This window comes from Falco rusticolus, chromosome 5 (genome assembly GCF_015220075.1).
Source record: "Falco rusticolus isolate bFalRus1 chromosome 5, bFalRus1.pri, whole genome shotgun sequence".
NCBI classification, from domain to species: Eukaryota; Metazoa; Chordata; class Aves; order Falconiformes; family Falconidae; genus Falco; species Falco rusticolus.
The window spans coordinates 55,655,406-55,669,590 of record NC_051191.1 but is presented as its reverse complement, the minus strand read 5'-3'; the positions used below and the strand labels follow the sequence as shown (position 1 = coordinate 55,669,590).

Here is a 14,185-nt window from a genome sequence, read left to right as displayed (position 1 = left end):
TTTTCCTCGCCGCAACCAATCCTCGCCGAGGAGAGGCGTGGCTTCCCGCGGGAGGGGCACGCGCGGCGACCTTCTTGTCTCCATTGGTCAGAGTTACCTTGGGAGGCGGGTCTTCTAGTGAGCGCAGGCAGCGGCGCGCGGCCGACGGGGTTGGTTGAGCGCAGGTGGGAGCGGGCGGGGCCGGCTCGCGCGGCCGGGGCGAGCACGCGCCGCCCTTCCCCCCCCTCCCCGCCGGCACTTCCGCGGCCGTTGCGCCTGGCGCCGCGTTGAGAGCCATGTCGGAGTGGGTGTCCTACTACCGGAGCGAGGGGCCGGAGGAGGAGGAGCAGGAGGAGGAGGAGAGGGCTGAGGCGGTCGGTAAGGGTCCAGCCCCCCTTCACCGAGGGCAGCCCGGGGCCCGCTTCTCCCCGGGGCCAGCGGGCGGAGCAGGCCGCTGCTGTAACGGTTTCCCCCCGTTCCGTAGGGGACTGCAGGTTCTCAGGCCGGGACAGCCTCATTTTTTTAGTGGATGGCTCCGAGGCCATGTTTGAGCCTGATGGGGACGGCGTGACTCCCTTCGACATGACCATCCAGGTGAGGCGCTGAGGGAGCTTCGGGGGGCTTTGCAGGCCCTCGGGGGGTTTGCAGGCCCTCGGGGGGCTTTGCAGGCCCTCGGGGATCCGTGGCTCCGCCGGGGGTGTGGCTGCCGGGCTGCTCTGCCTGATCTGTTGGTGTCAGGTCACTGGGAAACTCGAGCAACTGGGATTGCCGAATGGCTGCGGGTTTGGAAAGATCTTGCCTGGTGGGCCAAGTCCAGAGTGTGGTGAGGGAAACGTTTACAGAATGAGCGATCGGTCTGCGTTCATGGTGGTATAAGAAATGTTCATTTCGTTGGTCTTGCTTGTAGGAATGGAATACTGCTGAAAAATGTCTAAGGCAGTGTACTGAAAAGAATCTCTCGAAAGACAAGATTGCAAATTGTTTCTTCTGGTGAAATTTATCTTAAAGCATTCGTTATGGTTCGTCTGTTTGCTGGCGTGTAGTTGTATAAATTGCTGATTGCTAAAGACAAAACTTTTGCACCTTTACTGCAACTGATTTCTTCATGTTTTGACCTGTGTGCATTTTTTTTTCAGTGCATCCGGAATGTGTATACCAGCAAGATTATTAGTAGTGACAGGGACTTGTTAAGTGTTGTGTTCTATGGTACAGAAAAGAACAAGAACTCTGCAGATTTCAAGCACATCTATGTTCTTCAGGAGCTGGACAATCCAGGTAAAGACAGTAGAGCGGTATGAAGGTTATGTAGAAAGATGGAGTAAGGAAGTCTGTCTAGTAGCATTTTCAGTAACTGGCCTGTCTGAAAACAGAAAACTGTCAGATAAAATTCCTGTTACTGAGATGCGAGGGCAAGGGTAGGTTCAGAAGTTTACTGAAAGCTTAGAAACTTAGTTGGGGTGTAGCTTTTTCTGTTATAGTTGGTTCAGGTCACTTTTCTATGTCTTCTGTATCATCATGGTGGTTCACTTGCTGTCTGCTAAACCTAAGAGGATCTCAACAGAACTCTTGAAAGCCCATCATGTGTCTGCCGCACTTCTGAAAAGTGCGTGTACATGCTAAGGTACCATGGATTCCAGCTGATGGAGAATATCACAGAATGGCAGAGATTGAGTGGGATTTCTGGAGGTCATCTTGTCCAACCCTCCTGCTCTAACGGGGTCAGCTAGAACAGGTTGTCCAATATGTTAGCCTGTTTGGGGTGTTCTGTCTCTTATTTTCGTAATAAGTTTCGCAATTCTTGAATTTAGCCCTTCCATTTTCTTGGAATTTCTTAGAATTACCTAGCATCTGCTTGATAATGAGTGCCAGTTGTTGAATTGGAAAAGGTGTAGATGGAGTGCTAAGAGTGCACGCCTAATGGTGGCAAGTTCTGTCAGTGGAGAGTCTTGGGAAGGATTTTGTCTGTAGCTTTTAATAACAGCCTTTATCTCTGAGGAGGTTTTATTTCATTTTCTTAACTAGGAGGTGCAGATTTAATAACACATGGGGTTCTCCTGAAAGAACTGCCTTGTCCTAGTTTCAGAATTAATTATGACAGGGACCTGACAAGACTGCCTTAGGTTCTTACCTGTTTTCTGGCAGTCTGTACCTTAAGCTTCTCAGTCATCCTTTTTCCTCTTCCTTCCCTGCTTGCCTGTTACCCTGTGTTAGAGGTGGCAACTTGGCCATGCTGATAAAGACAGTGCAGATGAAAGGTAGTTGTTGTTAAATAGGAAGGTAACTGTCTTATTTGCTGCCCCTGGAGAGCAGTGTGCTCTGGAGAAGTAAGAAATACTATAGTTAGTTACTATGTAGTATGTAATGATAAACATTCATGCTATTAATTAAATGACAGCTGAGGACATGAAAATAAAATACTAAATGGGAGGGAAAGACATTTTCAGGTGAGATTTCAAAAGTGCTATAGAATTTGAATGAAGGATAAAGGAAGAAGCTATGCAGAATGCAGTAGCTGAAAAATGAAAGCTTGTCTTCCTTCGTAATTATGGGAGGAAACAGAAGCTGCTGTTAGACAGGTGGGAAAAACAGTCACAGTTGGGCTGGAGTAATCCACTGGGCTTTAAACAGGCTGTTGACGCCTGCCCTAAATGTTGCTGTGCTCCATGTAGTGATCTGTGGGCTGTGTCTGACCTATAGGTTGATTCTCTCTGACATGAGGGGCAAGGGAGCAGGAGGGATTCTCCAATTTCCCAGTGTGCCATGGAGATACAGCATGTATTTCAGGCTCCTCTCCTTTCTCTGGTGGCACCTTCTGCAGTGGGTGCCGTTGCTGCCTTTCCTGCTGAGCACTTGTCCTTTCTGTGTAGAGGGTTTGTGATACTTTAATCTCTGCATGTTTCCCTCCCCCAGATGGAAGAGCCCCACATTGGTGGTAGGGCACTTTGTGTTCTCTTGGCCCTAGCAGGTGCTTTCAAGTGGTAACCGGTTTGCAATATTGCAAGTGTTAGGCTATGCTGAACAATTTGCTCAGCCATGTGTTGGAAGGGCATTGTCACAGAGGTGCTAGGGGGACATTACTTGGATGTCAACTGCAAGGGGTCCTTGGGTGCATATTTAGAAGAAGGTACTACTTCTGTATTTCCAATGTATATGAATGCTGTTATCCCCCTTAGGTGCAAAGCGTGTTCTGGAGCTGGACCAATACAGGGGAGACGAAGGACAAACACTTTTCCATGAGACCTTTGGCCACAATGCCGACTATTCACTGGGTGAAGCACTCTGGGCCTGCTCTAATCTCTTCAGTGATGTCCAAGTCAGACTGAGCCACAAAAGGATCATGCTCTTCACCAATGAAGATGACCCTCATGCCAATGATAGTGCTAAAGCCAAGCTGGCCAGGACCAGAGCTGGTGATCTGAGAGACACAGGTCATTATTTTCCCCTTTAATTTCAGGCAGAATAAAAGTGATGTATCCTTGCAGCAGATGTTAACTGCATTGTAAATTTGTGATACAAAAAAAATGTAAAAACATCGGGAGTGGGGAATCTTTCTAAAGTTTTCTAAATTAGAAATTTGGTATCTAATCTAAATTTGAAAAATCTGTTACCCAATCTGGTATCCAGCGACTAACAGTTATTTTCTAGGATCTCTTTTTCTACTCTAATAGTGTAAATCAGGATTTGAGAGTACCATGAAAAACAAACTGTACTTTATTTCATTGTTCCACCATTTTCCAGGAAGGGAATAATAACACTAAGTTAACACAAAAGGAAAATTACTTTAATGGCTCCATTTTGAATTAGCTGCAGAACAGCAACCTGAGCTCAGAGACTGGGGAGCAAACGCTCCATTACTTCAACTACATATCTGAGAGAACCACTTGGAGTTCTTGGAGTTCAGCAAATGTGCTGGTTCTAGAAGCTGTGAGGTTTCCCTAATCCATTAGCCCTTGTAACTGGGAAAGGGGAATTTCTGAACTGATTACTTCCCTCTGTGCCTGAGATAAGATTTTGTTTCACAGGAGCTTGTCAGAGCAGTTTCATACACAAGGTTGTCCAGATTCTTAATTAGGGAAGAAACATTTTCTATGCTACGTTGTTTCAATTGAAGTTGAAGAAAGTCTTTTGCCTCTTTCCCTAGGAAATTTCACATCTGGTGCAGATGAGAGTTTGCAGTGTTTTCCTGCTTAAATTCTTTGCTTAGATAGAGAAATCTGAAAGTGCTGAGAAACGTTTTGATGTAAGAAAAAAGCAGTTTCTGTGATCCTCCTCCTATCTCTTACTTTGTTGCTAGGTATCATCCTGGACTTGATGCACTTGAAGAAGCCTGGAGGGTTTGATATCTCTTTGTTCTACAGGGATATCATAAACATAGCAGATGATGAGGACCTTGGAATCCAGCCTGAGGAGTCAGCGAAACTAGAACATCTCATGAAGAAAGTACGAGCAAAGGAGACAAGGAAACGAACTTTAGTCAGGTTTGTGCCTATAGTTACTGTATTTCATTCAGTGGAGGCACCTGATGTTATTTTTAGACTGCATCTCACCTCCCTTTTCTGGAATGATTGGTCTACAAAGACATCAGTGCTTACAATCCTGTCTTAATTCCTTAGTCCAAGATCAGTGTTTCTTCCATAGCTTCCAAGGATATTTGTCCTTGGTGGATGAGAAGAGTGGAGAGTGAAGCAGGGCCTCCTTTCTTCCCCTGCATGATGTCTCCTGTGCCGAGCTTGGCCAGAAATGATCATTTTTCAAAAAATGGCATAAACATGTAAAATAGTTTATAGTGAGATCTGATTGAAATGAGGCTCTTCTTACTAGTGTTAACTTAGAAAAATTTTATCTCCAACATGACTGGTAGGTATTTTGGCCTATTATTAAATAGCTATGTGACCTGTCTGTCTAGGCACTTGTCACACAGCCTTGATATTTCTGATCTCCTACTGAAACATTAGAGATACTTACAGAGAGATTAAAGGGATCTTGACAAAGCACATAGTTCCAAAAATACTTTCTATGTACTCTGTAACAGTTGGGGTTTTTTTTGATGAGTGAGTTCATAGTAGAATGATGTGGAAACACAGTAAGGAATGAACTTCACAGCCTAGTGTTTTTTTAATATAGGTTAAAAAAAATCCCAGCCTAATCTGCTGTCACTGGTATTCTTGCTCCTGCTCACAGCTTTATTTTTCGCTTATGCGAATGTTCCTCAAGTTTTGTAATAGTTAAGGAGAAGGAGTCTCGTACAAGTGATAGCTTTTAGAGGAAAGGAAGTAACATTCACTCTCTTGCTCTCAGAACTGGGAGATAACTTCCAATTTTAAACCTTTGCTTCTGAATTTTTCTCTAACTTCTGATTTTTTTTTTCTTAAATTGTGATATTGTTTGGCTTGATGGAGTTCTTTTGGGAATTTTTGTCTTCTGTGTGAACAGCTGTGTGAATTCAGAGGTCACAATGCATTAAGCACAAGTGGGGTGCCCAAAAGTAAAGTTGTCCTGTGCTCTGCTTGAGCATAGTTGCCCATCAGAGTGAAAAAAAAGTGGAAGAAATATGGTAAATTATTTGTGTTCAAATAATTTTTATGACCAGAAATGTCAGTATTCCAATAATGTTTTTGTACAAGTGAGATTATGAATCAAGTAATAGTATGTTTCCAGAGATACATGTGATTTTGGGGGAGGAGAATAGGAGGAGGTCAGAGAAAATAAGTTATTTGAGGAGATGGCTTTCTTTTGCAACAGTGATCTTTTGGAAGTCTCAAGTCTGTATCTGCTTTTTTACGCAGGTTAAACCTGTATCTGAACAAAGATCTGTCGCTTTCTGTTGGTGTTTACAACCTTGTTCAGAAAGCTTATAAGCCATATCCGGTGAAGCTTTATCGGGAAACTAATGAACCAGTTAAAACAAAAACAAGGATGTTTAACAGAAAAACAGGCAGCTTGCTCCTGCCTAGTGACACAAAAAGGGCTCAGGTAATGTATTGATTGTGTGCTTGCTTTTTCCTGTTTCTGTGACTGGGGGTGAGGGAAGATGCTGATTCTCCTGCTGCTTTTGTTTGTACTTCACTTTCAAGATCAGATGCAGAAATACTTACATCTGTATGCCCCTGGGGATAGCCTGGTCACTTTATAAACTATGCAGAGTGAGAGTGGGTTGTTTCTCTGGCATGACTGTCAAGGGAAAGCATATCCACTGGTGGAAGTGCACTCAGGACCACAGGTCACTTCTTACTGTAAGGCAGAACCAGGTTGTTAGAGCCTGACCTTATGTGGTCTTGTGCTATTGCTGCTGGTGTTACCTTTTGATTCATTAGGAACAGATTTAGTCTGTTTTATTAAGTATGCAACTGTGAATCATGGGGTGAGGGGAGTTGGAGCTCTTTTCCAAATCAAAAAAAAAAAAAAGCACATTACCTTTGTTTTTTGTTATTTTGTTCTTTGCTTTGCCTTCCTGCTGGATAGTTTGGCTGATGTAGTTTGAAAATCATGTTCTGTTCAGGCACAGCCTTACTTCAAAGCAGGATATGTGGTTGCTGGGTATATTGTCAGAAGCACACTTTGCTTGTCCTACCATGCTAAAAGTTCTTAAAATTGTTGTAAGATTAAATATTAAGTTTATTTATACTGGACATTAGTTTCTTGAAATAAAGTACAGGAGATGAAGACAAAGCTGAGCATTAAGCCCTGATGTCTCACTTCAGCATCTGGATTACAGTATGTTTTTGGTTTTCTGATGTATGAGTGATGCTTCAAAAGCGTTGTTTCTCAGTCACTGTTTCTGCCGGGAGCAGGTAGCTGATGTGCATCTGCTGAGGCAAGTTTAGAATCAAACAGGACCTCTGAAAATGTCTGGTCCTACCCAGCCCAGACCAAGACTCACAAAACCAAATCAGGTTGCTCAGAGTTTGTTTGGGACAGCTCTGAAGAACTCCAAGGATGAGATGTGGCAGACTCTCTGTGCCAGGGCTTAACCAGTGTCTTAAGAAAGTGCATTTGGCTAATGTCCAGGTAGACTTTCCCTTGTGATAATGGTCACAGACTGTGACTTGCAGTCAGTGTGCCCTAATGATGAGAGTTTTCTCTCATGTCTATAACCCTCTAGTGGAAGACAGCAATTGCATACTCTTCCTCCTTGCACCCCCCCACCCCCACTGCAATTTTTTATGCTGGCAGCCCTACTATCTGCTCTTCCCTGGTTTAGACATATGGAAACCGCCAGATTGTGCTGGAGAAAGAGGAAACAGAAGAATTAAAACGGTTTGATTCTCCGGGCTTATTTCTGATTGGCTTCAAACCACTTTCAATGCTAAAACAGCACCACCATATCAAGCCCTCCCAGTTCATCTATCCTGATGAGTCCCTAGTCAGTGGTAAGTAAAGGTGGCAAGAGAAGATTCACCACCTTGCATTAGGGTAACCAGCTGATCCATAGTGTGTTTGAGTGAAGATCACTGGGTGTAGAATCTTTGACCAACTTAAAAACTTGCTAATGTTAAAAAGTGTAGAATTAACTCTTTTTGCCCCTCTCAGCTGCAGTTAGTTCTTGTTTTCTTCAGTAACAGAAGAGCAGATTGGGATTCATGTTGCTTCCATCATGAGTAGCAGCTAATCAAACTATGCAGGTGTAGTCCCAGAATAATTTGATTTTGTCATTCATGGAAGTGAAGGATCCTGGTACCTGACAAAAAGGTGAAGGTGGTTAAAAAACAAAAAACCAACAACAAAACAACAAACCCCAAACCAGTGAAGGTAATTGCTATTTTTAAGTCCATACCAGCTAGGAGTGGAAACATAATACTCGAGAAGCATGGTTGAATTAACAGCACTTTATGGACTTGTAAAGGAGAGGATGCCTAGGACTTTTTATGTGTATATGTAAGTCTGCTTCCATAGAAATACAGTATTAATCCATCCAAAGCTGCAATAGTAGAGAAGAAGCTCTAGCACCTCAGTCTACTGGTGGATAAAGAGCTGAGTTATGACCGGATGCTTTGCAGTGTCTGTCTAAAGAAGAATTTTTACACTAGCTTATCCAGCTTTGCAGTTTCCTGAGTCAAACACCTTACCTATATCTCAGTCTTTTCCTGACCACCATAGAATACAAAGCAAATGTGTGCCTCTAGAGGAATACTGCAGACTGAATTTTTAGTGTTACTTCTGCAAAAAGGTCCTATGATGTGCTGCTGCTATAAAGTCCCACCAGACCAGAAAGAGGCTTTGTAGATATCTTTTACCAATTTTCAACCATATTTCCTTGATGCTAGTGATTTCATTTCTTTCACCAGAACTCACTGCTCTGGTCAGGAGAGACACTAATACTGTCATTTTCAAGGGGCTCCTGCTTCCAAAAGTTGCTTTTTACTTCTGCGATATTTATTGCAAGCATTTCAAAGAACTCACAGGTTTTGAAACTGTAATATCTAGGGTTACATTCCTGAACAAAGGAGCAAAACTGTTAATCTTACCAATGCAGTTTTTACTTTGCAGGCAGTACAACACTATTTAATGCCTTATTGATGAAATGCTTGGAGAGAGAGGTGATGGTACTGTGCAGATACACTGTCCGCCGAAACACTCCTCCTCGCTTTGTGGCCCTGGTTCCTCAGGAGGAAGAGGTGGATGAGCAGAAAGTGCAGTTAGCCCCTCCAGGTATGGGAAGAGATGCTGCCTTTCCTTGCATGATTGGATGTAGTCTGCTGACAACATAATAGTGCCTTGTATTGCATGGAAATATTGTTAGTGCTGCTCCCCTCAAAACTGAGGAGAGTGCTTTTCAACATCCTTTTTCTTCAGTTTTGTCATTGTAAGCATCTGGTGTTGAATTTCTTTTTTTAAATCCCAGTTGCATCAGTGCTTGCTCAGGTATAACATGGCTACAGTATTTTCTCTGCTTCCTGTGTCTTTTTAGAAGATTCAAGTAACTGACCTAAACGTTAAAAGCCATTTTTTTTCCTGTTTGCTGACTAGAAAGCATGTTTTTCCCTGCATTTTATTGTATCCTTGGATACATTTTATGATATTAAATAAAAAAAACTCACGCTCCGAGCCTCACACCTTATTAGCTTCATGGGGAATGATTAGGCAGCAAAGGCAGACTCTTGCTCTTTTGCATTTTCTCACCTCTTTAACTGGAAAATCCTCTTCTGGGAGAATGTGAAGTAGGGAAATAACGCTGCTTGTGTATGAACTAAAGCATTTCAGAAATAACATGTGGGCATTAACTTAATTTCAAACGAGCCTTTTTCAAGCTCATATCCAGTGAGATATGGGAAATTTAGACAAGTTTAACTCTTGCGTAAAAAGTGAGTTACAAGTATCCAGCTCTTAGCTATGCATTTGATTCTAATCTCTTTCAAAACGCCATTAGTGATGTTGGTTATATACATTGAGATTGGGACTGAATGTCATGCTGTAGGTGCTAGGAAGTATTATGGACAGCTGCTGTTTACAACAAAATAGCTGGAGTCGTCAGATCTAGATAATGAGCATCTTGGTCTTTCCCATGAATTACTGTTTCGAGGCCATGGTTCTGTATAACTTCTCCTGCTCCCTCTCTTCTGTGTAGGTTTCCACATAATTTTCCTACCATATGCAGATGACAAACGGAATGTTGATTTTACAGAAAAGGTGCCAGCCAGTCGAGAGCAAGTGGACAAAATGAAAGAAATAATTCAAAAGCTACGATTCAAATACAGGTAGAGATAAATAGCACGCAGGGGGAAGAAAGCACAATGCTGTTGCTTCCTCTATTGTACATGTTGTTCAGCTGTGGTGTCCACAGGGTGAGATTTTGATGTATTTTGATACAAATTGCTTCCCTTTGCAGTAGCTTTGTCCAATCTTTGTTATTAATCATTCTGGATACCCAGGAACCACATGCTTTATGTAGCACGTTCTGGAGTTCTTTGTGGAATTGCTCTTGTTCTCTGGGCTGTTGTCATTTGTTGCAGTGGTATCACATTTTATTGTGGTTCTGCCAATCTATTGCAGATCAGACCTGGATTGTTTAAATTAGACACTTTTAGAGGGAATAGTTAGGCCTTTTTCATTATAGCCTGGATAAATGTTATTGGTTTTTATGGGAGGTTTTTTTCCTAGGTATATGGAAAGTAGCATAAGAATTGTGAAATAATTATGCATGGATAAAGTAAATGCATGTACAGTTTACACAGATTGGGGGTACAAAAAACTTCGTTATTATTAAAGTAGAATGCCACTGTCTCAATTAACTCTCACACAGCTTCCTAATGCAGTTGATCCATGACAGGATAGTGATTCAGCAGGGAAACTGAAAAGAAGAAAAGCAGTTCTGCTAAGATGGGTTGTTTTGTGGGGAAGAGGGAAGTTTTACTTTGAAATAAGTTGGTGGTAGATGTTGTGTGTCATGTGTTGTCTTGGCATTGACATTTTGGGGGTTTCTTGACAGGACTGACAGCTTTGAGAACCCAGTTTTGCAGCAGCACTTCAGGAATCTGGAGGCTTTGGCACTGGATATGATGGAACCAGAACAAGCCGAAGATCTTACAAGTGAGAATTATTGGTGGGTGCGAAGGGAGGTGGGGTAGAGGGCTCTTGACTTTGTTCTAAGTCAGAGATATGCTACTACAAACCCAAATGTCTTTTAAAAAGTATTTCAGTTGTGTGCAGTTCCAAGATGTAGAATACTGGGTGCATCCATTCTGAAATACTGAAACCTTACTTTCTAATGCTGTCACTTTTTAAATAGAGGAAAAATTGTTCACTTTACCCTCCAAAATTAAAATTGAATCATCTTTTTTCTATGGTGACAAATGTTTTCTCTGAAATTCCTCTCTTTAAGAGTCTAATTAATATTTCACTCTGAGAAATAGGCAGAATTACTTGGGGAATTATCCTGCTAGGAGGCAATGATGCCATCTTGTGGCTGTTGTTAAAGGAAGTGTATTTTGAATTAAGAAATTTAAAGTGCTGAAGCTGCTAAATGGCAGAACCAGGCTTCATCCCTTGTATAGCTCTAATGCAAGGCTGATTTAAAACTTAGTCAAGTTAATCAGTGGGAGAATAGAGAAACAATAGATCATCAATTTGTATACACAGGTGCTCTCAGAAATGCAGGTGCTTTTTTAGAAAAATCAGTATATGTGAATAGGAATTGCTTTTCAAAGACTAAGTGTGCTTGAAGGATTGTGTGAGTTAAAGCAGGCAGAAAGAAGATCATGATCAGAGGAGAACCTTGGAACTGAGGCAGAGGCTAGAACTGAATAGAGGAATCAACTGGGACAGGTTCAAGTGGTGGATTCGCAGAACTGAGAAGACTAAAGGAAACTTCTAAAAACTTTGGACATTGACTAATGATTTGATAAGTGTATATAAGCTGTGCTGTATCCCGTTGTTCTCTGCCACTCACTGAGGGGGTGGCCCAATCTGAGTTGCAAGCCCAGTGGTACCCACGTCTGTGTGAATTTTTCCTTTAACAGCTGTGAGAGTTTCTAGGTAAGAATATCTTGTCAAAGGACAGAAACCTGCTCCGGAAGGGGAAGTTCCTTTTATTAAAATTATGTTGTAGTGCAGGAATTTTGTTAGAGTAACTATTTGTCTCTTCTGAAGTGATAACCTAACAAATAATATAGGTCTCTGTGCTAGATATCATACAAACTCATGACAGAAACAAGTTGTTCTGCCACAAGCTACTCACAACCTTAGGTAGTAATGTTGTATTTTAGATGTCTGAGATTAGACCTGGCTAACAGTGCAGTCACGTAGCAGACATTCTACATCACTTCCACTGTGTCAGTTTTGTTCTGCACATATGTATTTCCTCTTCAGGGGTATATGCAAGTCCATTACATATGTACAACACAAACTGTTGATATTACCAAGAGCTGTAAATTTTTCATTTGTGAATATCATAACATAGGTCTTTGCAATTTGCATATTTGCAAGATGCTTGCATGTTAGTTATTACAGAAGCGCAATTGTATCTGGTGATGGCCTTGTTCAGACTGTCCTGTGAACACTCTGTTTTTGAGAGGTCAAATCTTTTTCTTTTGCCAGTGCCAAAAGCTGAAGAGATGAACCACAGGCTGGGCAACCTGGTAGAGGAGTTCAAGCAGCTGGTTTATCCCCCTGACTACAATCCTGATGGGAAGGCTGCAAAACGAAAACAAGGTCAGTAATAGTGGTGCAGACACACAATGTGGTGTCCATATTCAGTTTAGAAGCTTCTGTGTTTTCAGTTTGTCTCATAGTTTATGGAAGCCACTTGTGCAACAACTCTCTTTGCTCATCTCCACAATTAATTGTGGAGATATAATTTATATCCAGTGGTGATTCTTGGGGAGTAGAGAATACTATGGTATCCAGTTGGAGAACAGCTGGAACGAGAAACTGCATAGTGAAGTATAAGAAGCAATGTGGGTAAATGATTGCAAAGTACTTTTTTTTTTTTTTTTTTTTAATATCTTGCTTTTTATGACAGAGTAGTAAAATCATTCATGCTTTCAGTTTGTGTTGGTGAGGGGACAGACTTTTATGCATGGGCTGTTTAGCAAGTCCAAGATGGGTGTCTTTAGGGCTACATGTCCAAGTAATGTTCAAGTACATGGGTGGTTTGGGAGTCTATGAAACTGCATAAAGTGGGAGTGTCAGTTAGCTGAGCTCCCTGTGGAATCATTGCATTCTGCTGTCTCAGTGAGAATCCTTTAAAAGTTTCATTTGGGGGTTATCTTTTCATCAGAACACTTAAGTTTCATACTTGAGTTTGAGATCACTCCTATCAATGAAACACTATGTGACTGACTTAGTGAGTGACACCTGCTTCTTAAAGCAAAATATGGATAATAGGTCTGTGAATGTGGAAGTAGCTGTTAAAAGTAGCATGTGGTAATGGCCATTAACTGTGTTACGTATGAGAAACGTTGATGTCTTTCTATTAAGAAACTTTTTAAAATCTTGGTGATCTAAAATTTATCTTTCTAGCTTCTGATAGTCAGACTGAGAAGAGGCCCAAGGTAGAAGTCTCAAAAGATGAGCTGCGGAGTCACGTGCAGAAGGGCACTCTAGGCAAGCTCACTGTACCTGTTCTGAAGGATGCATGCAGGCTTTATGGGCTGAAGGGTGATGGGAAGAAGCAGGAGCTCATGGATACATTAACTGAATACTTTAATGAGCACTAAGCAGGAGCAGAAGGCCCTGGTTGACTTCTATCAACCTAATCTAATCAATCTAACCTAATCAATCTAAGTTTTGGTTGTCTTAGGTGGAGGCTGTGTCTGTTTAATCTTGCTATGGAGGGAAAGGTGATTAAATGTTGCTGAATGTAGCAGTGGAGAACCTTTTTCCTCTTAATTGTGAAACATCTCTGCAAAGTTGGATTCTGTTCGCAGGAGCCAAAGGCAGAATTAAATTCCCTGCTAACTCAGGTCACCCACTGCAAGTGAACACATTGTGTCTTCCTGGTTTCTTAATAAAAGTTATTTTGGACTTCTTGCTTTGTAACACTGTCTATATGATCTTTGCATCACAAAGACAGCAAAATTCAATTCAATGTAAGTAAGAAAACAGAATGATCTGTGCCAATGGCACCATGTGAATTCAAGCAGCAAGTCAAGTCTGTGTGCTAACAGAGGGTATAAGCAGGGGTCCTCAAACTTTTTAAACGGGCTGGCATGTGGATTAAGTGGCAGGCAGTCATCTGCAGCTGCTTGGTTTCCCCCCGCAACCCCCGGCGGCGGGGGGGTGGCAGGGGGGTTATGTAGATACCGGGGGCTTGATTGAGGACCCTGGGGGGCTGTGTCCGGCCTGTGGGCTGTAGTTTGAGGACCCCTGGTATAAGCGTGGTGTATCACTCTCCTACTCTCCAAAACAACCAGTCAGTATAAGTACTTGTAATAAAATTGGGTTCTTCGCCACCATTAGCTTTATAAAGATTACCATCAGATCATAAAAGAGAAAATCATTACTGGGAAGCAACCTCTTCACAAAGTTGCACAGCCAGGTCTTCCATTTTTAAATGGTATTAGCAGAAGCTGGTTTAAAAAACAGGGGCGGGAGGAAGTTTCCTGGAAGGCTGCAAGCATTTTACCCAATTAAATTTGAGATGGGATAGAGCTTTTCCACCTCTGTAGCAAATATGAGTTACTGTGCAGGCTTCTGTCCTTAAATCTGTGCTCAAGTTGTGGTCAGTATTTTTATCTTTTTAATCATACTTATGGAGGTTGAATCTGGA

At 42.0% G+C, this 14,185-nt stretch overlaps 1 protein-coding gene across 2 annotated transcripts; it reads left to right on the top strand.

Annotated features, from left to right (window-relative positions):
• The first annotated feature begins 148 nt into the window (after window positions 1-148).
• Window positions 149-13,166, top strand: XRCC6 (X-ray repair cross complementing 6). Of its 2 annotated transcripts, none has more exons than XR_005104271.1 (12): window positions 149-357; window positions 464-573; window positions 1,116-1,254; window positions 3,153-3,407; window positions 4,274-4,457; window positions 5,766-5,952; window positions 7,181-7,349; window positions 8,467-8,628; window positions 9,545-9,674; window positions 10,406-10,519; window positions 12,013-12,126; window positions 12,937-13,049. XR_005104271.1 is itself a non-coding variant. In XM_037387530.1 (12 exons), the coding sequence occupies exons 1-12, from the start codon at window positions 276-278 to the stop codon at window positions 13,131-13,133; spliced, it is 1,830 nt and encodes a 609-aa protein (XP_037243427.1). In that variant the 5' UTR covers window positions 154-275; the 3' UTR covers window positions 13,134-13,166. The 2 variants fall into 2 exon arrangements, 1 of the variants encoding a protein (XP_037243427.1); XM_037387530.1 differs by having other exon boundaries at window positions 154-357; window positions 10,406-10,506; window positions 12,937-13,166.
• Window positions 13,167-14,185: the final 1,019 nt, after the last annotated feature.

What these genes read in the sequence shown, in the direction of transcription:
- XRCC6 (XM_037387530.1), top strand. Translation starts at nt 276, where the DNA reads ATGTCGGAGTGGGTGTCCTACTACCGGAGCGAGGGGCCGGAGGAGGAG. An exon ending in TGATGAGTCCCTAGTCAGTG is followed by an intron (nt 7,350 to 8,466) that starts GTAAGTAAAGGT and finishes TTTACTTTGCAG; the next exon opens with GCAGTACAACACTATTTAAT. An exon ending in AAGCTACGATTCAAATACAG is followed by an intron (nt 9,675 to 10,405) that starts GTAGAGATAAAT and finishes GTTTCTTGACAG; the next exon opens with GACTGACAGCTTTGAGAACC.